The sequence below is a fragment of the Phycodurus eques genome, chromosome 12 (assembly GCF_024500275.1).
Source record: "Phycodurus eques isolate BA_2022a chromosome 12, UOR_Pequ_1.1, whole genome shotgun sequence".
Taxonomy (NCBI): Eukaryota; Metazoa; Chordata; class Actinopteri; order Syngnathiformes; family Syngnathidae; genus Phycodurus; species Phycodurus eques.
Window position 1 is genome coordinate 20,022,510 of NC_084536.1, and position 26,290 is coordinate 20,048,799.

The window sequence follows — 26,290 nt, forward strand, 5'->3', positions numbered from 1 at the left end:
TAAGCTATTCTTTACAATATAATGTCAGTCCAAACTCCAGGGGGGCGTGTTGAGCTCTTTCCAGAGCTTATTCAGCAGCAGAACCACTAATTTGGAGGATGAAGAGGAAAATGTGAACAATGTCAATGTAGAGAGACAATGCTCCGTAAACGTACTCTTCTGGGCTTATCGCCAACTCCCGGTTTCCGATGAGAAGCTGCGTGTTGTATACTAAAAACTAACATGGAGGAAATACAACAGAGTATAGTCATCTTAAAAGAAGGAAAGTGAAAAGGCCCTAAAAGATGTACGAACATTTTTCATTGAGGTGAAATAGTATTCTCACTTGGTCCCAGCATAAAACACAGATTTAAGACCCTGTAAAGTGAATTCAGAGGTTTCTGAATACATTTGAAATTGCTGAAAACGTGTGCAAAGACTGAGAGCTACATATTACTCAATCGTGGAGATAGAGCATTAAATAGTTTTACACCATTTCAGTTTTTACTGATTATTTTTGTTTGGGAGGTGGGGGGGGGCATGGCTAAAACTGGTATGTGTCGTCCCTCCCCCACTGTATAAGAACTGGAGCGGCTTCGTTCGTATCAGCGGTTGTCCGGTGCAGTTATAAGATGCAGCTAGCTTGCTATGCCTTAATCGCAAAAATACTGCACAACTTCCCTTTAGAGTGCCTCGTTGTTGGCCGTGAGTGTGTGCATGTTACACACAGAATGACAGAAGAGCAACCACGGAGGATTTTTTTTTAAGCCTGACTTTCTCAACTAGCGCTCGGACCGGGGCTTTGCGCTAACGTGGCTGGTTTAGAGCACCTCGTCGTGCCGTGGAAAAGGCATGCAACGAATCGGTGGGGTATATTCCACCCACGAGAGCCTTTTAGCGAATATATTTTCGTGGCTCAAACTTTTATGAGGGTGTGGTTTGAGTGCATTTAGCGGACACGCCCACAGCGTTTGAGAGCAGCGAGAACATTGTTTTCTGCACCTTATGTACTGAAAGCTTATTTTCTATACTCGATTTAAAAAAAAAAAGTAATCATTCATCGGCAGGTTTTTTTAATAACACTTCTTGTCGGTGTGTCAAATTGTGAAGACATTTATTTTCACTATACAGGGACTTATAACAAATTGCAAACTGAACAGAGTGAATCGTGGAACTCACCAAGGTGTAAACGATGGCTCCAATGGCAGCATAGAGCATATGAAGCCAAGGCACCTGTTCAGTGTCACAAGAAAAAAGCCTGAATTGTTAATTGGTCACACGGACGCACCCTGCTGAGTGGCTGCTTTCTTCACAGAGAAACATGAGTAGACAGAATCCTTTCTCAAAGAAGCCCTTACATAGTGGAAGGAGAGCACGATAGCTGTCACAGTCCCGATGATGAGGAGCAGAATGGCAGCAATACAGAGAAATCCCCCGCAGGAAGTGAAGTCAACCTGGGATGGGAAGCAATTCAAATGGCAGCATAAAAGTGAACGGCTTGAAGACACATTCGGATATGTGTTATAATGAGGCATAAACCTTTCGAAGAGTGGATACAGAGTTCTCTATAGCAAAGATGTGACATTTGTTTTCATCTCAGTTGCATCAGACAGAAAGATGGATTCACATCTTTCCCAAAAATCTCATGAATATTTAAAAGTAACACGGTTCACAGTTGTAATGCGAGACAAAGGCGTTCTTTTACACTGACAACAAAGACTTTGTGTGACAAGCCACAGGCTGCTGAGCCACACAGACATTCTTTTTACTTCCATCTACCTTGGTTTGAAAGCAGAAGACTGTGGCAGTTACACAAACTAAGGCTGTTATTCCCATGGCAAGAAAGACTGCTTTTGTTTCATAATAGCTGGAATAAGATACATAAGGTGATTAAAACCAAATCATACGTGATGATGAAAATGTGCTGTGTGGAGGTGTTAAAAAGTCATAGCAAACCTTGAGATTGTTCCAGACATGTAAGACAGGGCAACAGTCTGCAGAGAAAATCTCAGAAATAAGTCATAGGTTTTACATTTACATCACATTTGCATTTTGTTTTGGCTCTGCTGGACAAAAAAAAAAACCAAAAAAACGGCAACAATACTCACAAATACTCCCAGCAACACTAGATTCCATGGAAAGCGCCTCCTACACACATTGTAATGAATACATACAGTACATAAATACAAACTCATAACCAATTCTAACTTTTAAGGGGCATGGTACCTTGGCTCTTTACAGCAGATGAGAATGCAGTAAACCATGAAGTAAACCACCCTATGGAGAGACAAAACACTGAAATTGTTTCTTTGCATAACAACCTGTTACAAATAGGGATTGACTGCATTCACTGCATTCCTTTATATTTACTATTGGGGAGGGGCCTAAAACATCAATTAATTGTTGTACTGTATTTTCAAATAATTGAATGGGATGGGAGATGGATCAATGCTGTGATATATTGAATGGTGTTATGCTGCCTTTAAATGTTCAACTTCCCATAGGACAACCTAATTTTGTTCTTTAGACTAGTGATTTCCCACCACTGTGCCACAGTGCATTTGAGAGATCATTAAATCACTTAATTGATTTAAAAAAAAAAAAAAAAAAATTCCTACAAATCATGGAGCTTTGGTCATCTATCTATGCCACCGACGTATAGTGACAGCCCGAACAATTAAATGCTCTTCCACTCGATAGCAGAAGGTAAAATTAACCTGTCAACAGCGTCTCTGCTGGTTACAGCCAAATAGCGAACTCCATTTTGACTAAGTTGCCTCGATTAATAATTAATTTGTATGCCTGTACATAGAATCTCTGATAATGTAACAATTCCGTAACTCACAGGGATGCCCAGTAGATTCCAGGATACCTGATGACAAACATCTTCACAGGATCTCTACAGAAGCGTAGATATAGAGACCACTCAGAAAGCAGACACTGCATGCCCCCACCAGGGTCTTAAAGCATGTATCGTGTCGACACTTACACAAATGTAAAGATTGCCACAACCGAAAAGGTAACAGTGAGCTGAGCTGCTAAAATTAAGTACACCTGGCAAACAAGCACACAAAACAGCCCCATTTTAGAAATAACAAGATCAGCTGTACAAAATGAGCACCCCCACCTTTCTGATGAAAGCATGTCGAACAGATGTACTCTCCCACTGCGAGCTCAGAAAACCCTCCATTTCTCCTGCAAAGTTAGGAGAAGAGAACATGTATTAGCGTGCACAAATAAAACAAGGTGCGATCCACTGCACGGCGACATTTCGCCCTCACTTGGGTTGGTTGCGGGCACCCCGGCAGACAGAGTGGGTATTGTGGTGGGCATCCCAGATGGAGAGAGGCCAGGCGCTGCCCGCATGCCGCCCTGGCTCCAGTAGCCAGGAGGGCCGGCGTACATGTCAGGGCCAGGACTGTAGGATGGAGGCGGCGGGTCAGCTGAACCATGCTGCAGGTGGTAGGGCTCGTACTTGGGATGTTGCAGTGCGTCTTCATAGGGTGGAGGATTATCTAATTTAGATGTCATGGTTGGACCTTAAACACCCTGAAAAGTCAATTCAGAGGTTTGTTTGTTTCGACATGCAGTTGGTTAGCTAGCTATGCCTACACCCAGAAAATGCATCTTCCCTTCGGATAGTCCGCTGGCGTGGCCACTTTAGAGCGCCTCGTTGTTGCGCCGTGAGTGCATGCACGTGACAGAGAGAACTAGGCGGACTAGCGAGGATGGAGAATTTTTTTATTATTTTTTTTAAAGTTCAACTTGACAGTCAGCATGTGGACTGGGGGCTGAAGGCTGGCTTGGCTGTTATAGAGTGCCTCGTCGCAGCGTGAGTGCGCACTTGTCACGGAGAGAGGGCGGAAAAGTGAGGCAATTGTTTTTTTGTTTTTTTAAGTCTCACATGACAGCCACCGTAGGTTACAGTTGAGTGTTTCTTAATGCCAGAAAAGTGGTATTTTCAATAAAAATTGTTTTGTGGCACATCAGTGATTTGTCTTCTTTCTCCAAAATCAAACAGTTCAATGATCATCCTCCAGGAACGGTGATTGCACAGTTTTAGCCAGGGGTTGTATGCTCCAGCCACCGTAGGCTGTAAGCGGATATATTTTTCCAGCTTAAACATGTAGTTATGCATAGGCATAAGAAAGACAAAGTACTGTAGCATCTCTTTTTCCAGGTCGTACAACTGGTATTTGATTGATTGATTGATTGATTGATTGATTGATTGATTAACAACACTCTTCTCTGTGGCGTGTCAAATTCAGAAGACATTTATTTTCACTTTACAAAGACTTTAAACAGTAGATAGCAGCCTGTTATTGTCATCAGTCACATTCATTACTGGTGCTGTTATTGTCAAACTGCAATTAAAAGCACACAGCAAAGATTAACCACCTTTATGCAAACATATACAGTATACGATATATATAAGTACATAAGGTAGACTGCCAAGCTAATATAAAGCATAAGAACAAATATGAGGTTCCATACCTGCCTTGTCTGCACTGTGTCTCCTACACTCTCCTCTCTCCAAAATGTGCACCTCAATATAATGTCCTCAGTGTCATAGGATATGTGCTTTGTAAGGTACACTCGTCCAGTCAACACTGTGTCATTTGCAGGGTGCTCCTGTTGCACATATACATTCTTTTTAAAGACACATTTGGTCTCGAGGAAAACTTTTTTTTTTTTTTTTTTTTTGGAGTGGTGAATCACAAGTCTAATTCTCTCATGGCGGCAGTCTATTTCAAATAATAAAAATGTAATAAAGGCAAAAGAGACCTGACATTCTCGCAGGATCAGAGCAGTGTAAGTGTTGAGGAAGACCTCGAGCAATTCTTCTAAGATTCTAGCACCACCATACCAACCGTGTTCTGCATGTAGAGCTGAAATAAAAAATCAAAAATAAAAATAAAAATAAGAAAGTGTCAAGAAAAGAATACTATACAGTAAAATACACTCTAAAACGTGTTTAAAAACAAACAAAGCTTTCCGTTTTGTATTTTTATTTTATTTTCTATTTAATTTTTGCACGTATGGCGCGTTGCGTTGACGTCATCACGCTGTTCCTGGCTCAGACATGATGGCGCTTCCTGACTGGATCCTTCCGATTACTGTCATCGCATCCTTCGTCTCGCTATGTTTATTTGTTCGTTTCAGACGCACCGGACAACTGCTGTGGAGGAAAGTAATTAGCAAGATAATGGCTCGCACAGAGAAGCCATTATTCCGAATCGCGTAAGTTTAGTCTAATTTAAAGCACGCGGAAATGTTGAATTGTAATCTCGTGTGTTCGTCTGGTTGATTGGTTTTAGCATAGCAACATCTAGCGTTACCTCCGAGGTCATTAAACAACATTATGTGAAGATTTTTTTACGTTTAAAGTTAGTCGCAGCAGCTATTTTAAGCTACTAACTCACTCTATGCTTTGTCGTATTCATTTTTGACACCCGAAGGTCGAACAGTAATCAGTATTACCATAGCAAACAGTAATGTAACGTGACAATAATATTGTAGTAGTAGTAGTAGTACTACTAAAGTAATCAGGAGTAGTGCTGCCACATATAGTTTATTTTGGTGTAAGATATTGACACATTTTCAACAGAGGTATTATAATTATGCATTACATGTTACTTTGTCCACATTTTATTCTTTTTTTTCCCATTAACATCCAACGCTAATATTTTTCTTTTCGTGGTTCCTGGCCCAGATACACACTGTACACCAAGACCAGTCTCGGCTACATGTTTTACAAGAGGCAAATGAGGAAAGCCCGGGAACGCTACCCGACTGGACACTCCACGGTTCTGCCTGTGCAGTTTACTGGTATGACACGGAATGTCGACATGTTTCGTTTAGGTTAAAGCTGACAAGGGCAATACGGTGGACTAATGCTGAGTGCATCTTCCTCGCAGACCTTGATTCTTGGCTCCGGCCTTTCTGCGTGGAGTATGCATGTTCTCCGTGTGCTTGTGTGCGTTATCTCCAGGTACTCCAGCTACCTCTCACAGTCCGAAAACATGCATGTTAGGTGCATTGAAGACTTAAAATTGCCCATAAGTGTGCATGTGAGTGTTATTGGTTGTTTGTCAATATGTGATTGGATACCGACCAGTCCAGGGTGTTCCCTGCATCCCAAAGTCAGCAGAGATAGGCTCCAGCTCACCTGCGGCCTTAATGAGGTGCTATAGAAAATGAATGGAGAGCTCTATCCAGCAATAGATGATTAAGTATGCATTTTGTCCTTTGCAATCCCTACAGGTATGAAAATCATCCCCATCTCTGTGCTGTCAGACAACTACAGCTATCTCATAGTTGACACTACCTCTGGTGTCGCGGCAGTTGTAGACCCAGCAGACCCTCAAACTGTTCAGGTGACTGTTTCCGAAGTTTCTATATTGTGAGCTTACTGCTATGTGGAAAGCAACACAACCTTTCCAAGTATAATTTTTGTTGCAAAACGATAAAGGCACTTAAACACTGCACTTGGTTTTCATGGGGTAACACATAACCAAGTTCAAGGTAACAATAAAAAACACAAGGTAACACATGGCGCCAGGCCATATTTGGCAATGGTTGCTAAGCTACCGAACAAAAAAGTACCCTGGTGCTTTTTCCCGCTGGTGTAAAGTTGTTACAATGGAAAAACCTGGCCTTGCTTATAATGAGAAAAATACATGATACAAATGAAGTATGTGTACCCATGCTATATTCAGAGGTGGGTAGAGTAGCCAAATGTTGTACTCAAATAAGAGTACTGTTACTTTAGAATAATATGACTCAAGTAAAAGTAAGAAGTAGTCATCCAAATATTTACTTGCATAAGAAAAGAGTAGCTTGTGAGTAACTTCTGATATTTTTTTTTTAAATCATAGCATGAACATGAAATAAAATAAAAAAATATATAACAGACACAGACCTGCCACCATTTAAATTTTTAACTGCCCAAAAACCAACACCACATGCATTAGGCCCTCCAGAAACATCCATCCATCCATCCATACATTTTCTGAACCGCTTCTCCTCACTAGGGTCGCGGGCGTGCTGGAGCCTATCCCAGCTATCATCGGGCAGGAGGCGGGGTACACCCTGAACTGGTTGCCAGCCAATCGCAGGGCACATACAAACAAACAACCATTAGCACTCACAGTCACACCTACGGGCAATTTAGAGTCTCCAATTAATGCATGTTTTTGGGATGTGGGAGGAAACCGGAGTGCCCGGAGAAAACCCATGCAGGCACGGGGAGAACATGCAAACTCCACACAGGCGGGGCCGGGGATTGACGCCCGGTCCTCAGAACTGTGAGGCTGACGCTCTAACCAGCCGTCCACCGTGCCGCCCAACAGAAACATTATTTGCTTTATTCACTGAAATGATTTGAGGAAAAAGCTGTTTGCTGAACAGACTTAGCTTGTGTGTGCATGTGCGACACCATATGATGGGGCAAATTTTGCCATATCACTGCCAAAACAACAATAGAAACATCTGCAACTTACCGCAAGGTGTTTTCTCGTTAGAAGTGGGCTGAAATAGCCAAGTTTGGGCAGTCACAATTGAAGAGCTGCATGACAAAGCTGTTGTTTTTTGGAGTTTAAAGTAAACACGCTCGCGCCACTCTTTTTTTTTTTTTTTTTTTTTTCCCCCCAAAATGAGTTATTTTGATTGGCTCACGAAGGCTATGTGCGTGCTCATGTGATTGCCTTGTGTCGTCTGATTGGTGAATTGGATTCAAATGACATTAGTGATTGGCGCAATGGGCACCCTATGTGAAAGTCGAAGATGGAGTCTAAAAATAGACGCGCACACGCAAGAATGGATAAATAAAGGTAGCGAACGGCATGTCGATCATTGTCACGGAGTAAAAGTAGCGATCCTTCACATAAATACTCAAGTAAAAGTCAAAAGTACGGTGCATTTAAAGTACAGTTTACAAAATGTTTACAAAATGTTACTTCAGTAAATGCAACGGGGTAAATGTTGCGCGTTACTACCCACCTCTGGCTCTATTTAATTTTTATCTTACATTTGTATTGTTAAAAATCAGACATTGATACTTGGGCCCGTAGTGATACATTGAGTTTGTGCCTCCAGTTCAGATATAGCCATATTAGCTCACAGTGCTACCAAACTTAATGGAATAAATGTTTTAAGTTCATTTTAGAAAATTTAACCCTAGATTGAATATTAATTTCTTTAGCAAGCGTCCTCCAACTGCGTGCTATTGGACTAATCTTTCCGGTGACAGTCATCTGACCAGTGTGAGCAAAATTGTGGCTACCGCTAATGCTAGTTCAACTCCGTGAATAACAATGTGAAGGAAGGTGTACTGTACACTACATGTAATGCGTTTGTCTGCCACAAGTGAGCATAAATCACACGCCCTGCCAAAATGTTACTGGTTACCAGCTTCTCGTCCTAGTCAGCTTGGATCAGCTCCAGCTCAATCTGCGATGATAATGAGGAGCCCTGTTAGAAAATGGATGGATGGAGTGTTATTCATATTTAATTGTATAGATTCAATAACTGAATAATTTGCTAGTCAGTGAAGGTTATAACATCTTTCCCAACTTTTAGAGAGTCCTCGAGGAGGAGGGGGTGATGCTAGAAGCCATCCTCTGTACACACAAACATTGGTGAGTTTTTCAATGTTATTTTTAACATTGTACTGTAAAAAATAATGTGGATAAATAGTATACACTGCAAATTGGAAAAGCACTATCCCTAAAATAACTGTCTCCAACCACAAAATGATTAACTAAATTGCGTGTCAATGTAGTGTGTACACTGTACACTATAAAGCTTTATAGGTTTACCACCCCCAGTGAGCTTAGAATATATCAAATTTGATCAAATATGCTTGCTCTCCACAAATCAACTCGACATGTTTAAGGGATTTGTCGAGTCAAATCACCGCATGCAGTTGCTGCTGTCTGTGTTATCTGCAGGGATCACAGTGGGGGAAACAAATTACTGAAAAGGCTTCATGGCTCGTGTAAAGTTTATGGAAATGCAGCTGATAACATTCCTGGCCTGACACAGTAAGTTACAGCTTCCTCAATTTAGCAATACATGAACAGAGTGCACGCACAGAGTTCTCTCTGTAGGAACACACCACGGAACAGCTAACTTCAAGTGAATTATTATGGTCTGATAAACTGTACTTCAGTGCAGGTTGTAACTGCGTTTGTTGATAAGGGAGACAATGTAATTGTTTCATTTTCAGGCTCTTTTTTTGCACTGGTGGTGTCTGCTTCCCAGTTACCGTGCTGAATAATAACAAATTTAATTCCATTTCCTCATCCGAGGTGCCATGTGTGCGATATAATGTCTTCAATGTTGATAGTGTACCATTGTTTTCTTTGTGTCTTGTCAGCCCTCTGTCACACAAGGACTCGGTAACTGTCGGGTGTTTGCACTTTAAGGCCCTCTTTACGCCAGGACACACAGTGGGCCACATGATCTACCTGCTGGATGGCCGGCCACTCGGTGCTCCCTCAAGCCTTTTCTCTGGTGACCTGGTGTTCCTCTCCGGATGCGGTAAGTAGAGTTGAAACAATTAATTCGATAAATCAAATAATGTGATTACAAAAAAAAGTCAAAGCAAAAGTTCTTCCTTGAAGCTTCGCAGTGATCCTTTTTCCACATGGACTAATATTACTGCAGACTCATGCACCACCCTGTGTAGGAATAAGTTGGCACGATGGCGGTAAGCCATGAGAAAAGAGTCTGTAAAAGATAGAAAATGTCCCAAGTTTGGAATCATTCCACACTTAAAAAAAGATGACGACAAAGTTTAATGCATCTACTGCATAGCAGAACTAATTAAGGCCTGGTACACACACAAGGATTTTTCAAATCTTAAAAGATTTTTTTATCTGTGACAGACCCCACACATAAAGATGAAAAATAAGTCATTTAATAGTAGTTTTGTCAGTGGTATGCACCGATAATCTCAAAAGACGATACCATACACACACAAAGATTACGTTCATCCACCGATCTCGAAGTGTCATGCGATCACGTGATACTTATTCGGCCATGACAATACATTCTAAATGGCGCTGACAGACTGTAGGCTATATTAAATAAGATAACATCGATACCTTGGATCGGCAACGTGTTGTTGTGGTAGGTTAGTTCGCCTCTGCAGGAGACAAATTGTCACCACCCCAGACTTCATTTGAAGTGTGAAATGATCCCAAATTTTGGACGTTTTGTGTCATTTACACACTCTTCCCTCTAGGGACACCGCTATCGTGCCAACTTATTTCTACACCAAGTGATGCGTGTGTCTGCCATAACATTAGTGTGTGTGTGGAAAAATTAGCACTGCAAAAGCTTCAAGGCAGAGATTATGCTTTGACTTTTTTTTTGTAAACAAATAATTCGAGTTATTCGATGAATCGTTTCAACCCTAACTACAATATTTAAAAACAATCAAAGTAAAGTGGCAAATATAAATGAGGTACTCACATCTTTTTAGTCCCATCTGCTGCCCCTAGCCTCCCCAATGAGGTTTTCATCCTCTGTGCCACGGCCTACAAGACCCTGAACAGATAAATGTAATAATAATAAAAAAAAAAAAAAACTCTTGAGAGTCAAGTGTGTTTCTGTTGTTTAAAGGGAGGATGTTTGAAGGCAGCGCCAAAACAATGCTGTCATCGCTCGACACAGTCAGCTCTTTGAATGATGATACTCTTCTTTGGCCTGGTATGAAGCTTGCTGCCGCACACACAACTCACATTAATGTTACCGTGTTGTGGATATGCACAAACACAGTTTGTACAGGAAGTCCTCGATTTACGAACGAGTTCCGTTCCTACGCTGGCGACGTAACACGAATTTCCGCGTAAGTCGGATTTCAATGTTACAAAGTAGAAAATTACGGCGAAATACTTGTTACGGGTATTGTCCCACGTGATTGTGACAGCAAGCTCAGTGTGTGTGGGCGTGTGCGTCGATGTGTGAGGGAGACGGGACTGCGAAGGAGGAAGGAGTGCACGCGCCGGTGTGAGTGTGTACAGTAGCAAGTGTAGTGACGGCGACCGGGGAAGAGTAGCGATTAGCGGAGGACCCGTTGACGTTGAATGTGCAGAGGAGCTAATAAAGCCATTAAAGCAGCAAATCGGTGCTTCGTGCCTTTATTGTTGCCGCCACCCAGCTCAGCTGTGCAACGAGAGAAGGGAGTTAACCTCTGCGTCTCCCGACCACGGTCAGGTGACCGTAGCAGGAAAGGTTAACACTTCGTATAAAGAAACTAAAATACATTCAAATAAAAAATAAGATGCTGTACTTACCAGTACTGCTGAGAGTGTGAAAAAAGGAGGGCGAAAAATGCAAAGATACTCCCGCCGCACAAACACAGACAAGCACTATCTAAGCAGAAACACTATGGTGCTGGGACAAAATGGCGGACGAGGCACGGGCGTCGTAAAGTCGAAATGTCGTAGGTCGAGTGCGTTGTAACTCGAGGACTTCCTGTATTCAACGCAAAGCTGTAATTATTCAACAAATACTGTCAATTTCAGTTCAATTAAGTGTTAATATGCTGGTTGACAATGCTTGTTTAACTTCGAGTCACATGAATGCCTGTACACTGGCCACCCCTCAGGTCACGAGTACGCCGTCGACAATCTGCTGTTCGCTGCCGAGGTGGAGCCACGAAACGCAGCCAGGGAAAACAAATATCAGTGGGTGCTGCAGCAACGAGACGAGAAGCAGTGCACGGTGAGAGTGATACATCGCCGCTCTCTTCCTGCCGCACAAAGATTTCTATTTTCTAGATTCCCGAAGGAAGTCCTTATCACCTACGTACAGTGTGTCAGGGCTATCAGTGTGAAACTGCTAGTTGTTGTCACACCTCCTTGTCGCATGATACAATCTGCACAGCTAAGAGAAGATGATCATATCTATGCGCTTGTTGTTTGGTCCATAGCTGTATGTTTATGAGTATTATAAACAAAAAAAACGAGCTCCAAACATCTCCATCTCCACTTGTTGCTGACGATGGTAGTAGAGGAGCAGAAGACTTTGCTGCGAAAGAAACGTCATGCTCACGAGCTTCTGCATCGCGAACGTAACACGATAATCCACCATTGTTGTTGTAAATGTTGCCGGTGTTCATGCACGACCACGCGAGAACTAGGAAAACCACATTATCAGCTCAGGAAGGATGCTTATTGGATTGAATGGAGTCAGAGCGTCACATAATGGACAAACGGCGCAAGGACATCATTCTGCGTGACTGACACTTAACAGCATTTGCTGTTTCATGAGAAATAAAAAATATATCGACGTTTAAATGGGTAAAACTCCAGACAATTATGATTATTTTAAAAAGGGCTAAAATCAGCTGATTTAATCAACCGACCGATGAATCGATCAGTGGTACTACCGAAGCGCATTCGAACATGTAATACAAAAGTATTATGCAGTACAGTCCCCAACTTGGATCTTTGTAGTTATTTTGAAGATGATAGGCTGAATAAACTGCACAATGCACTATAAAACAAGACAAGCTTAAAAATGTCACCAACCCAGACATCTGAAGGTGTTGAACATTAAGAGCACACTTGAATATGTTAATAAAAGATGTATTATTTACTACGGCCCCCAACTTGACTCTATTATTTTGAAGATGACAGGCTGATTAGACCACAGAGTACACTATATAACGAGGAACTTAAAAACGTCAGTGCACCAAATATTTTGAACTTCAGCGCAAACTATAGTTTAAAACATCACTTGACATTTTAAATAAAACTGAACAACTTCAGGCAGTGTTCATTTTTAAATTCGATCGATTCAAATGCTCTTGAATTGAGAGTTCAGGCTTTTGAGTACAGTATTTGGGTATTAGAATATAACACAACCCTTTAAAAAAAAAAAAGTAAGTTGCAGTTATTGCTGACTCGGTGTTTTGTGGTGTCTTCAATCTATTCAGTCAAATCATCTGCTTGCTTTTCAGTGTCCATCGACTGTTGGAGACGAGAAGGCGTACAATCCTTTTCTGCGCAGCCACTGTACAGAGCTCCATCTGGCGCTGGGACTCAAGCAGCTGGACGATGAGGACTGGACTCTGTTTCGGGCTCGCGTCCTGGGGGTGCTACGCAAACGCAAAGACCAGTACAGCAGGAGATGATTAAAAAGAATTGAAAAAAGACAACTGAATAGTGGATGGAAGCCATACTATCTTGGTTGCTACTGGTTAAACATACGTTGAGTTTTGCGGTAGAATGCAAAGTCAAGAACCGGTCCAAGTATGGGCCATTCCATGTTTTTTCCCCCATCAACTTTCACGCGTCATCTGTTCAATGTCATTTTATAATAATACTAGCAAGTGTCACATTTCCATATGCATATTGTGATCATATTGTTTATGAACACCCCTTATGAAGGGACATTTAGCACTGTCAATTTGCACTCTCTCTCTCTCTCTCTCTCTCTCTCTCTCTCTCTCTCTCTCTCTCTCTCTCTCTCTATATATATATACACACACACACACACATACACACATAGGTACAACCAGATTACCCTGTAGAAAAGGGTTAAGTTATATTGGACTATTGTTTCCTGCACAACCTTTTTTAGTCATCAAATTGTTAACCTCTTTCTTTTATCGCTAACCTTCTGTTATACTGCATTAGCTTACCTTTCAGTAAAGTGGGACTTTAGTATTAGTTCATGTGTATTAGTATTGATAAAGGTTTTCTGCAGGAATGATCAAATGCATGTTTTTCCCTTTTTAACATGGAGGTCTTTACCCTTTCTTTTTATGTGCTATATTAGCCTTTTTTATGTGAAATTGAAATGACTGCATTCATTTAGGGGGGGGAAAATATTCCAAAACTTCTGTTAATTGCCAACCTCTTTTACATTTCACTCATGAAGCAATCGAAAATGATAAATAATCAGTGGGCCTCAGTCAGCACATCTCATGCATTCTACTGGATCGTGTGAGCTAACTGAAATGTTATAAGTGTAGTTCATTTTAGACATGACTTGGAGCTATGACGTTTATATGGTACATGTTGTTTTGAAACGAGATTGGATTTCATGTTTAATAATGCAGTAATAAGAGGAAAATGCCATGCCATCGCAACGGAATGCTTTTATAAAACTGGAACATTTTGGGGAAGAACCTTCATGCATTGTTTTGATACATTGTATATTTGATGGTTCATTGTACTGTGATGCATATGCCTCTGTATAATATGCACATTCTAATCATGTTGTGCTTTTAACATTTCAGTTGACTCTTTCATTAAGATAATGTAATGCAGCCTCTTTCTGTGGGGATGGGAAAGAACAAACCTGGAAGATATGAAATCTCTTGAAATTCTTCTTTCTGCCGTTAGTTTCTGCCGTTAAAAACGAAAGCAGTGTCCCCTGGTGACTGTTGACTAAAATGTTATTCTGGTTGTTTGATGCTGTTGCACATCTGATTTGCATATGTTTGAGTTCAAAACACTACCGCACGGGAAACAGTTTGACTTTAGGTTATGTTTTAATGAGGAAATATTCAAGTAAACTTTTCCATTCAAACTGTGTACAAGCTGTTTGTTGCCTTTTGTGAGCTTTCTTGCCTGACAGCTGACTTCAGTCCTTCAGCTCCACTCAAGTCAAATAACAAATATAAGATCTTCTACAAAAGATAAACTTTTACAAACCACAACACCACACTATCAAATGGCAAAGACTTGATTCCTTTTCCAATTCAGTCACATTAAACAGAACTTAATAAATTGGGATATGATACTCTTGGACAACTTCAAACAGTAAAAGGAGCATTGCGGCAATACACTTTTAAATGTGATATTGAGCTGAAATAATCTTTGTGCAGATTAATACATAAATGATAGAATTAGTGGATGGCGGGTTAGCGTTTATTCTCTGCATGGGCTTGGAACCAAATAATTGAATGTACTTTTGATTAATCATATAAAAATGCAAATTAAGAGAGTGTCATCTAGCCACATTTGAAATCTTACTTTACCTGAAAATTTGCTTGACAGTATGGACACACATCTTCATATTCATCCAGTAATAATAATAATTCATGCATTTGTATATCACACATATTTTATATTTTCTGAGTAGTTTTTTCTTTTTTTAACATTTGATTGTATCTTTTATTTTTTTTTAAATGTATTTGCCAGGATCAGGCATCAAATCCCAATTAAAATCTTGTTTGAGAGTATGAACTGTTATATTCCAAGCCACGTACCCCGCGCCATGTTTTCCATGTTGGAGGTGACGTCACGTTTGTATGCGGAAGTACCCACAACTGAAGTCGCACCAGCGTAATTTGTTTTGTTTTGTTTGTGTTGTGGGGACTGCCTCTAATCACAGCTTGTTGTTCAAAATGCTGAAGGCGGTTATTTTAATAGGCGGACCTCAGAAAGGTAAGAATAACGCATCGTCTTGTCTCCAGAGTCTGTCAGCGGTTTGTCATATACGGGCAGTTGAAATTCTAATACGCTATCGCTCGTCAATGCTACATTAGTCACGTTATATTACGTTGACGTGGCGTAGCACGAGTAAGGGTGACTGCAACCTTTAAAATATGACCGAATAATAATTTTAGAACGACTGCGCGTACACAAGCACTGGTTTTATATTTAGGAAAGTGTGAGCGGGTATCAGGACTACAAGACACCTGTTAGCGTCCTTATTTAGTCCATGATGTAATTAACCCGTTTAAACGCACTGGCAAGTTTGCCATGTTTGATGCTAGGACAGGTTTTAGTTGTTGTTTTTAACACAGCTTAAAGCTGTCAGAGGTTTTGGATCTCCTACACCTAGAGGAACCCTTTAGTGATGTAGGCTACATCACAGTTATTCCTTCAGTTGAAAAGATGTAATTGAAAGTGGCTGCTAAGATAAAGAGGTGAAAAAGGCCATTTGCCTGCTAGGTTGTTGAAAGGTGGATTTGGAATTGCTGACTTTCATCCCAACCGCTTCACACTTGGCTGCGAGCCACTCCAGTAAAAGTTGAAGATCGCGACTTGATGAAGCCAACAGAACCGCATCATCTGCAAAAAGCAGAGACATAATACTGAGGTCACCAAACCGGACCCCCTCAGCATGCGCCTAGAAATATTATCCAGAAAGGTCATGAACAAAATCGGTGACAATCAGTGGCAGCCATGGCGGAGTCCAACCCTCACTGGAAGTTAATCTGACTTTACTGCAGGCAATGCAGACCACACGGTCGTACAGGGACACAACTATTTGTATACAATTAATTAAAAAGCATATATTTCACAGTATGTCTCCTTTAATTCTGTGTAATGTGTTCCTTTGCAGGCACAAGGTTTAGGCCGCTGTCATTTGAAGTTCCTAAACCCTTGTTTCCAGTAGCTGGTGTGCCCATGCTGCAGCATCACATCGAAGCATGTGCCAAGGTCACGGCATTGCCAAGTTTATGGCAGCATTCAAATTGTACGAAGTCTTGTCGCTGTCTACTTATTTTTGTTTTCCCAACAGGTTCCAAATATGAAGGAGATACTACTCATCGGGTTTTACCAGCCTAATGAAGAACTCACCAGATTCCTTTCCAATGTTCAACAGGAATTTAAAATTTCCATCAGGTAAAATCACATAAATACAGATCAGAATTTGAATCAGAATCATCTTTATTTGCCAAGTATGTCGAAAAAACACACAAGGAACTGATTTGGCTCTTTGTTAAATTAGTTTAATAACTTAGTAGTGGTGAGGTTTGGAGCCGAAACACACTAAAAAGATTACTTCAGGAAAAGAAAGCAATAACATGAAAGCAGTAGTAACATGAAAGATTCTTGGCTGGTTCCACCCAAATTGTAAACCACTGAGGCCCGCCGCACACCGAGCAATGCAGCCAAACACGGCTGAATTGGACAATCGCACAAAAAAAAAAGTACAGTCGGCAACTCACACCCACGTACGAGGCAGGTGACCTCTGCACACATAACCAACTCGCTGCAACAGAAAAAGTACCTTATTGGGAAACCACATTTTGAGGCACAACATATTATAATTTTATTGAACCAAGAACAACATGGCCCAATTGTCAAGGAAGAAGTGAGTTTCCAAAGAAAGGAAATAGGTTAGAAATAAAGGAGAGTGTGTGGATATTTCAAAGGCTCTTAGCAATGATAGCGCCATTCATTGATTTCACGCGTATATTTTAGCGACAGAGACTCTCCATGCTTTGCTTTTTAGCTGCAGGTACATATAAAAGTATAAATAATGCAAAAGACAATGTATATGTATTGTTACGGCTTGGCGGAGGCCAGCTGAATCTCGAGTCTTACCCGGAAAATGTCTTTTTTTGTTGTGAAAGATCTTGCGATACAACATGGCCTTTTTGATTGGCCGTTACGTCAGCGACATTGCGACGCCGTTCACCTGTGATTCAAATTTTGGAATCGCAGTAAAACTAGTGGATGACGGTCACGAGACAATTGAGTGGCGCTCGGCGGGCCTTAAGTTGATTCAATGTCATCGTTAACAACATGCATTTTACATGGAGGCCTAGTCAAGGGCATCTCCTCTATGCTGATGTGTTTCTATTATCCCACCTTGCAGTCTTCAAGGCAAAGTACTTGCACAATTAAGTCTCTTACACAGAGAGCCCTCAAAATGCAGCAGCTGCATCCTTGTTGAATTATTATGGCATTCCTTTACACACAGGTGCTGTCCTGCATCTGTAGTTGTACGGATCCTTCATCTGAATAGGAAATATTGCGGGGGTGAGGACCTTTGCCCCCACCGTGTTCGTGGTGTTATACAGAGCAGCAACCTGAAAAAAAGAAAACCGCAGTGCAATAGGGGCTTAAGCCACAAATAATGAACTCTTGACGAGGATGGGATTCAAACCCACGCGTGCAGAGCACAATGGATTAGCAGTCTATCGCCTTAACCACTCGGCCACCTCGTCTCTCAGCCTCTCTAGGCAGGCATACTTACCACACCATGACTTTTCCTGTGCACCAGGTATTTGCAAGAGTATGCAGCCCTGGGTACCGGAGGAGGCATCTATCACTTCCGAGATCAAATCATCGCTGGTGGCCCCCAGGCTTTCTTTGTTTTTAATGCTGATGTGTGCTCAGCCTTCCCTCTGACAGAGATGCTCAGCTTCCAGAAAGAAGACGGAGAACCAAAGAGCTTCGTTATACTCGGAACGACGGTGAGTTATCACGATTGGCAGTTGTTTGTCTTTTATCGAACTTTTTTACTCACGCTTTTGTGGGCTATTGTAGAGCTTGTATTGTTTTAGTATGCGTTTATTCTAACACATTTCAAACGTATATATTTACACTGCCATTTCCTTCCTCAGGCAAACAGAAAGCAATCCCTGAATTATGGATGTATAGTTGAAAATGAGGAAACAAATGAGGTATATAACCTCCCTGACTTATTTCCATACACACTCATCCTCTCATCTCTGGTTCCGCTCAAAACCATAACAGCTACTCTGTTTGCTCATTAGGTGTTGCATTATGTGGAAAAGCCAAGCACATTTGTGAGCGACATCATCAACTGTGGTATCTACCTCTTTAACCCTGAGATTTTCCAGCATATTGGAACAGTGTTCCAGAAAAATCAACAAGACATGCTGCTGTGAGTCGTGGAACCCGCTGTCGGGGATCCATGGGTGTGGGGAAGTGTTTATTTTATGAATTTGGTTCGCTTCATTTGTCTCTTGTCCCTTTTTATTCCTCCACTATGTTGTTGTTTGCCCACACAATCATCAGTTTTCCATATGATGGGTAAGTTGGTACATGTCAACTGCACGGTGTGATTGTAGAGCACTTATAGTTTGATGTGAACTACCTAGCAACAATGGCTGACTTTGCATAGGATTTTTTGTGATTGTTTCCCATGCCCGTCTTTCTCTTAACTTTTTAGAATTTGTGTTTAAGCAAAATATTATAGCGCTGTCCTCCTAACCACAGGCACAATGAAAAATTTTTTGGGTGTTCCACAAACTCCTCCAGGGTGCTTAAAAGTGGCAAAACCCTTTTGCTTTGGCTTAGTCTTGAGAGGCACCCTTTGGAAATTTTGGACAGATTTAACAAGCGGCTTATCGGCACAACCATTTTCCAAGCAGATCTTAACAGACAATTATCAATGTGTGTAGCCCGCTTAAGACTGACGACATATCTAAATGATGACAATCCCTTGATACTTGTGTTCATTAGTTGGTCCTCCCAAAGACATTGCATTAGGGTGTCACATTGTCATGTGGATATGACCTGTGGAAAAATTCAGCAGCTCACACGTAAGCATGAGGTGATTGACATTTTTTATTTTATTTTTGTTCTTCCCATTTCTGCACTTTGAACTACTGCACTGTGAATAATATTTGTATAACGACATCCCGTACATGGTGAAAGTGTGTGTGGGGGGGAGTCCTTTTCAATCTCAGCCTAAACTAATAGTCATAGTCAACACTGTACTCGAGTTACTCATAGAAGGGAAAAAAGACATGGGATATTTTCTGTTAAGTTTTGAGGTGACACTTTTTGTGTTTCGTGTGCTAGATATTGTGCCTCAAGGTTTTTTACGTGTATCAGAAAAAGTCAAGCCATACTGCATACTAAACCAGGCTACAATCCACCTAAGTGAAGATTAGCACTGAATCAGCACACTTTCTGATTATAGAACTTGGAAGTAATGAAAGTAGATGCAGTGCAAAATCTCACAGGGATGACTTTGCCTCAAACTACACCTCCCTTTTGGTAAATCTCCCATTATGGGTGGAATCCTTAAACAAGTTCTTTTCATCAATATTTAACACTCTGTTTCATCTCTCGGCTCTCACAATACACTTTTAGAGAGATACTGATTAGTATGGAGAGCCATCCACTTAAGGTTTTGATCAAATGCACAGATCGGCTTTGGTTTGAACCAGAAGCTAACAAGTGATGCGCTTTAACTCTAATCGTGCTTGCATTCAATTCTGAATTCTGAAATGGCGAGCGTTTGATAAATCTTTGCTTGGCTTTTCAGGTTATCATCATCCAAGTAGCTAAATACATAAAACATCAAATTTAGATTCAATAACTTTTTAAAAAGATAGCCTCACACAAACATGTTGGAACGTTTTCATTGGTCCCTCATAAAATAATAAAGTACAATGCTGTACTGGAAGCACGTATAATACTCTTTATTTACTATACCAGGAAGCATGGTCATCAATGAATGAATGGATGGATATATATATTGCGCTTTTGCCCCCAAAGTACATCTCCATTTAGGCAAAATGGAATGCATTTTTTTTAATATCCTAAAACAAGTCCCAACCAGAAAAAAAGCCCCATCTAATATTAATTATGAAAATGCATTACTGTTAAATTAAATGGCTGACTATGACTAATGTTTTGATTTAACTCACTGGAATCAATTACTGCTTACTTTTTGTGGATATTTTGTTCCACCACCGACATCAATTGTACATCATCATGTTGTACAAGTGCACATTCACTTCCATCCTGAAATCTGAGGACTGAAGTCAAGTTTTTGTCCCTGGCAGAGAGGAGCCGAACAATGGCTGGCACAGAGCAGAAGCCATCAGGCTGGAACAGGACGTCTTCGCTGCCCTTGCTGGACAGGGCAAACTCTACGTTTATAAAACACTACAATTCTGGAGCCAGATAAAATCGGCAGGGTGAGTGAAACAGATGAACGTCGTCGTTGTCTTACCGCATAGCTTGTAGGTATTTTCTTGCTAATTGACCATATGCTGTAACACTCCACAGTTATCCCTTGTTTACCTCGGGGGTTAGTTTCCGGACTACCCCCGCAATAGGTGACATTCATGAAATAGTGACCGCATATTTTTGTGATTATCTGTGCACATTTTACAGCTGCATGAACCTTCTCAGACTCTTATTAATCTTCCCCAAACTGTTCAAAAGCACTACCATACTCACATAAACACTTTCTATATTCTTAAACACCTTTTAAACTCTTAAACATACAGTATTGCACAGTTGTACTGTACACTATGTACGTTGTATTCCTTGTAATGTGTTGGAATTCTTTTTCTTCAGTTTAATTATCATTATTATTTTATTAAGTTAGTTTTTTACAGTTTTAATGGTTTAGACTGGTAAGCGTTTATTTTACCACCCAAAAGAATTCAGCCTACCCAATATATCCCACAATGTGGCGAATAATGCGAAATATCAGTGTAAAACAAAAATCTGCAATGCACTCAATCCTCAATAGGTAAACCGCAATATAAGCGAGGTAACACTGTATTTTGATTGTTTGTTTTTTTACCCTCCTCTCTCCCTCCACAGGTCTGCAATTTATGCAAGTCGATTGTACCTCAACCAGTATCACAAAAGTCATCCGGAAAGGCTGGCCTCAAATAAAGACCGAGGCCCTAAAATAAGAGGTAGTGCTCATTCACTCTGTTGCGTCATTGCCTTCAAACATTGCATCGACTTAAACGTTATAAAATCTCTTCTTTTGTTCTCTAGGAAATGTCTATATTCATCCTACTGCCAACATTGACCCCACTGCTGTGGTAAGTGTCACTCAACACTATTAATATATGAATGCACTATTAATATAATGCACAAGCACCCCGTGTTGAACAGATTAAAGCAATAATTGTAATTACTTTTTATTTATTTATTTATTTATTTATTTTCTTTCATGCAGTTGGGTCCTAATGTCTCCATTGGTACTGGGGTTACTGTTGGTGCTGGGGTTAGAGTGCGTGAATCCATTATCCTTCATGGCGCAACTCTACAGGTAAACCCCTAAAGCCAGCTTGATATGATTAAAGAAGACGTCTCCATTACAGTTTAAGAGAGAGTACTTAATGTAATCAGATTACAGTTGAGTTACACTGACTCGAGGCTATTGTAACGAGTGTTGCCGTCGCTATCCAAATGTAAAACATCTTCAGGCATTTTCTGTCAGGGACGGACGGCTGTGCCGTGAATGCAGATCCCCAAAATAAACTCTACACAAAATGTCCAAAACCAAATTTGAATTAAACAAAAGCAGCACGCAAGGGCGTGAAATACAAAACTACTAGACACGCGTGAGGGGAGAATATCAAAAAATGAATAACACAAGGAAAACACGACAAAAGGTCAGTGTAATGAATAAACAAACTACTACTTGAGTCAACTAAGATGCTGGGTGGATGGTGTCACAGCAAAAGAACGAGAATCCCGGAATAAAAAGTTGACAATGCGCACTATAAGGGACTCTTGATGTGCTTACTGTTAGATGACAAACCGTAAGAACACAGGACAAAAACTTAATGGCAAGTATACAGGCAGAGCTAAACATCAGCGACGTACATGAATGTGAAGGAGTGAATATTCGGCACCTAAAAGGGCTACCGATTACAATTGGCGACGGGTGCGCCCACCATCGCTCACCCAGACACTGCACCACAAAGAAAAACAAATGATAAACAGAGCCTTGACATTTTTGCTGCGGTTTGAAATGGGCCATTGTATGGAAGTGTTCTCTGTATGTGAAACATTTAAAAATAGCAGAAATCCTAGATCATTCTCATGTCCTATACATATTCCCTTATTTGTGCATGTGCCACGGACGCACGCTCAGAATGGTAAAGACCGACACAAATCCCATAGAACTCAAATCGTGTTGTCACTTTTGACAACTTTGCAGTGTTTTGTCCTGGTTATACAACTGACTTTAGACACAAAGCAAAACACTTGTCACAAGTGTGGAGAACACAAATTCAAGCAAGCAGCTCATGGCAGGCATGCAACAGAGAATGTCCCTTTTCACACAATAAACAAAATGCTGATAGACCAGGGAACAAAGACAAGAACAAAACATTGGAATGAACAAGTACAGCAGAGCACAACACAGACTGTAAACAAAGACAGAAGAAATCAGGGGAGCTGTATAGACTAATGACAAAGACGAGACATAGTTGGGACAAGACACGAGAGAGCCTTGCAGACGAGAGCAAGTAAAAGTAATTGCAAAGATGAGCACAAAAGAAGCCTCCACAGGAAAAGAAGTGACAATGCACAAATATACACCTCACCACAAGGCAAAGTTTGAGGAACAAAACAAAGTCCAACAGAAAATCAACAGTCCGTATGGGCCTGTCTGTGAGTGAAAATACTAACGTTGAAGACGCATGTATTTGTCTCCTAATATTCTAGTATAAAGCAGCACAGTGGATGGAGCACAGTGGTTAGCACACAAAAATGGATGGCACGATATTCCAATATATAATGATTAATTTGTACAGCTATGTCACTTAAACATTTCAGGCTGCTCTCATTTCCCCCCATAAAGCAGATCTAAACTGCACATAATTTAATGGATTCTTTGTGTGATTTATTATTTCATTCTTTCTGTTTTTTTGTCCATATTTTTACCTTCAGGACCATAGCTGTGTCCTGAACAGCATCGTAGGATGGGATAGCACTATTGGCAAATGGGCTCGAGTCGAAGGAACTCCCAGTGACCCAAACCCCAATGACCCATACGCAAAGATTGACAGTGAGACCCTCTTCAGAGAAGGAAAACTCACCCCATCCATTACTATTCTTGGTAATATTCCTTATATTTCATTGTTTCACATTTCGTGCATTCTACCAGGCACCTGCTTGTCATTATAACAACACACACATTTTTTTTCTTTTTTATTCACCCTCAGGTTGTAATGTGTCCATTCCCAGAGAGGTGATAATCCTCAACTCTATTGTCCTGCCACACAAAGACCTCAACCGCAGCTTCAAGAACCAAATTATTCTCTAGCTAATCTTCCTCACTCTGTTTTTCCTTACTGTGTCAGTCGCAAGGGATACACACTACACACCTGAGTTACTGTATATAAGATGTCAGGTGTGAAGATATGGGACACGTATTAAGCCGTTTTGACAGATAGATTTTTCTGTATTTGTCCTCAAGGCTTTATGCATAATTGGGTATCAGCAGTATTAAAGAAAGAGCAATCATACATGTTGATTCACCTTGAAAAGTGCTGTCAGGGGCCAGACTTATTAACTTGACCAAACTGTTAAAATTACCGGCAGTGAATGAGTAATGTACCGTATTTGGTGGACGTTGATATGAGGTAAAAATGGTTTTATAGATGAACACATTGTTTCCCCAAGGACAAACTTGAGAGTGCGGTGAAAGAACAGTAATTGAATAAAAATTACTGACTAGTGACTGTGGTTAAAAATTGGAGGTGATTATTTGTGTGGCAATTTGATTGAAACATTTTAGCGTATTAAGTGTCAGTAAAAACTGACTACCAGCAAAATAAATCAGTGACTTGATATTTACTTTGCAATCAAGTAGCGCTGTTTTCTTTTTGTGTGTGTGCGTAGCAGGGGGCCCAGACTGTTAGACTGTTCATAAAATCAGCAGCACATGGTTAAACGGAGCATTTGCATTCACGAGAGGAACTGTACCCATTGACGGAGACGCCATATTAGCATTTACTTAATAAGCTCCTCAACCATCATTATCACCTCTGCACTTTTAGTTTAAATTATTGCAGCATTAGCGAGAAATGTAAAATTCAAGTAATGGAGCTGAAGTCAGTCCAACAAACCCCATTTCCACTTTAAGTTGGGATATTGTGTAAAACGTAAATTAAAACAGAATACAATGATATGCAAATCCTTGTAAACCTACATTCAATGGAGTACACTACAAATTCAAGATATTTAATTTTCCAACTGATAAACTAGTGTTTTTTTTGCAAATGTTCACTCATTTTGAGTTTGATGCCTGTATCACGATGCTAAGAAGCTGGGTACACCCTGAACCGGGCGGCAACTAATCACAAGGTACAATTGTAATTTACAAACCATTATTAATGCATGTGTCACAATAACAAAAGTACAGCAAACTCGTAGGGACTGAGACCTGCTGAGAATAGCAAAGCAATGCAAGTAATTGACGCCCCTCCAAAATGTTTATAAATGTGTATTCGTGTTTAAAATGTAAGTAAACCACAAACTATGATCCCTAAATTTGAATATGATTTCAAACTCATATTACATACCCCTTAAAAAATAAACGGATTAGAGATTTAAAAAAATAAATACATAAAAAACTGCACCAGAAGTGCACATATTTTGCCTTCACAACAACATCGTAATTGTCAAGCAATAAAGATTTGTTAGCGTTAAGCAAAGCAAAGCAAAGCAAAGCAAATTTATTTATATATCCATCCATCCATTTTCTGAGCCGCTTCTCCTCACTAGGGTCGCGGGCGTGCTGGAGCCTATCCCAGCTGTCATCGGGCAGGAGGCGAGGTACACCCTGAAATGGTCGCCAGCCAATCGCAGTTTGTTTATTTATATAGCGCATTTCATACACAAGCTGACTCAATGTGCTTTACATGATTAAAAGCATTTAAAAACAAAGAAGAAAACAGCTTTAAAGAGAGAGAAAAATACAATTAAAACAGCATACAGTGCAAGAGATATCATTTAAAAGTGGAAGTGCGCTAAAAAGCTTTTAGTTTTTAACCTGGACTTAAAAACATGCTTAGGGCTGACGTCACTTCTGTTGGCAACTTATTCCATTTGTGTGCAGCATAATAGCGAAATGCTGCTTCACCAAGTTTGCTTTGGACTCTGTGCGCCACTATTTGACCTGAGTCTGTCGATCTCTTTGGGGTTTGAATCTGGGACTGTGTGGAGTTTGCATGCTCTCCCCTGTACTTGGATGAGTTTTCTCTATGCAGGTTCATTGAAGACGTTTGTACAACTTGCACATATACCTTTAATGGCATTATCCTACACTAAGTAGGCTTGAACCCGAGTGAGGCTTAGCGGTATCAATGATGTATGGATGGAAACAAATTAGTTACCTGCAAGTTCATTGTGATTCCTGTTAATGAGTTCCCCTTGGGCAAAATGGCAACAAAAAAAATATACATATATTTTTGATGTTCATTGTGTTGTGAGTTTTTTTTCTTCCAGAAACTAATGTTGTTTTCTGTCTTGAGAATGGAAATACTTACAATAATTTCAGGGAAGGGCAACCTGTCAAACACAATCGTGTCAGTAAAATAGTTAAGAAGCACTGCACTTATAAACGTTGCGGGTAAAAGTGTCTCAAAGGAGAATCGGTGAGGGCTCAGATGCCTTATGTGCAATTGTATTGTTCATCCATTTTGTATAGTGCTTGCTTGTCCTCATTAGGGTAAGCGGGGTAGGGTAGGCGCCTATCCCAGTTGATTTTGTCTGAGACATGGTACACCCTGGACTGGTCGCCATTAAATAGCAGGGAAGCAATTGTAGCTCACAAACCAATATTAAAGCACATATCATAATAATAT

The 26,290-nt window shown here is 40.6% G+C and overlaps 3 protein-coding genes and 1 non-coding gene across 5 annotated transcripts; 2 read left to right on the forward strand and 2 right to left on the reverse strand.

Moving 5' to 3' along the window:
* Window positions 1–67: 67 nt before the first annotated feature.
* On the reverse strand, window positions 68–3,510 carry LOC133410825 (protein lifeguard 3-like). Its single transcript, XM_061692388.1, has 11 exons — window positions 3,261–3,510; window positions 3,107–3,174; window positions 2,969–3,033; window positions 2,825–2,878; window positions 2,206–2,256; window positions 2,088–2,127; window positions 1,936–1,973; window positions 1,759–1,846; window positions 1,338–1,433; window positions 1,159–1,212; window positions 68–217 (listed from the first exon to the last, which is right to left on the reverse strand). Exons 1-11 carry the CDS (start codon window positions 3,508–3,510, stop codon window positions 68–70), a joined length of 954 nt encoding a protein of 317 aa, XP_061548372.1.
* Window positions 3,511–5,065: 1,555 nt separating this feature from the next.
* Window positions 5,066–14,505, forward strand: pnkd (PNKD metallo-beta-lactamase domain containing). Its single transcript, XM_061691794.1, has 9 exons — window positions 5,066–5,220; window positions 5,693–5,808; window positions 6,244–6,356; window positions 8,560–8,618; window positions 8,931–9,023; window positions 9,359–9,522; window positions 10,609–10,695; window positions 11,597–11,712; window positions 12,953–14,505. The coding sequence occupies exons 1-9, from the start codon at window positions 5,066–5,068 to the stop codon at window positions 13,124–13,126; spliced, it is 1,077 nt and encodes a 358-aa protein (XP_061547778.1). The 3' UTR covers window positions 13,127–14,505.
* Window positions 14,506–15,253: 748 nt separating this feature from the next.
* gmppaa (GDP-mannose pyrophosphorylase Aa) lies at window positions 15,254–24,278 on the forward strand. Of its 2 annotated transcripts, XM_061692724.1 has the most exons (12): window positions 15,254–15,389; window positions 16,294–16,391; window positions 16,474–16,577; window positions 17,965–18,157; window positions 18,308–18,367; window positions 18,461–18,591; window positions 20,507–20,641; window positions 21,279–21,376; window positions 21,462–21,508; window positions 21,646–21,738; window positions 23,370–23,538; window positions 23,645–24,278. In XM_061692724.1, exons 1-12 carry the CDS (start codon window positions 15,254–15,256, stop codon window positions 23,743–23,745), a joined length of 1,365 nt encoding a protein of 454 aa, XP_061548708.1. In that variant the 3' UTR covers window positions 23,746–24,278. The 2 variants fall into 2 exon arrangements, with proteins under 2 accessions (XP_061548708.1, XP_061548709.1); XM_061692725.1 differs by lacking the exon at window positions 21,646–21,738.
* trnas-gcu (transfer RNA serine (anticodon GCU)) lies at window positions 17,827–17,908 on the reverse strand. The gene has a single exon. It is a non-coding gene; the product is annotated as a tRNA-Ser (tRNA).
* Window positions 24,279–26,290: the final 2,012 nt, after the last annotated feature.

Coding starts and splice junctions, on each gene's coding strand:
- pnkd (XM_061691794.1), top strand. CDS start 5,066: ATGGCGCTTCCTGACTGGATCCTTCCGATTACTGTCATCGCATCCTTC. Junction 6,357..8,559: donor CAGACCCTCAAACTGTTCAG/GTGACTGTTTCC, acceptor CCCAACTTTTAG/AGAGTCCTCGAGGAGGAGGG. Junction 9,024..9,358: donor AACATTCCTGGCCTGACACA/GTAAGTTACAGC, acceptor GTGTCTTGTCAG/CCCTCTGTCACACAAGGACT.
- gmppaa (XM_061692724.1), top strand. CDS start 15,254: ATGCGGAAGTACCCACAACTGAAGTCGCACCAGCGTAATTTGTTTTGT. Junction 16,578..17,964: donor GAATTTAAAATTTCCATCAG/GTAAAATCACAT, acceptor CCTGTGCACCAG/GTATTTGCAAGAGTATGCAG. Junction 18,368..18,460: donor AAAATGAGGAAACAAATGAG/GTATATAACCTC, acceptor TTTGCTCATTAG/GTGTTGCATTATGTGGAAAA.
- LOC133410825 (XM_061692388.1), bottom strand. CDS start 3,510: ATGACATCTAAATTAGATAATCCTCCACCCTATGAAGACGCACTGCAA. Junction 2,257..2,824: donor GGAATCTACTGGGCATCCCT/GTGAGTTACGGA, acceptor GTCTCTCCATAG/GGTGGTTTACTTCATGGTTT. Junction 1,974..2,087: donor TAGTGTTGCTGGGAGTATTT/GTGAGTATTGTT, acceptor TTTTCTCTGCAG/ACTGTTGCCCTGTCTTACAT.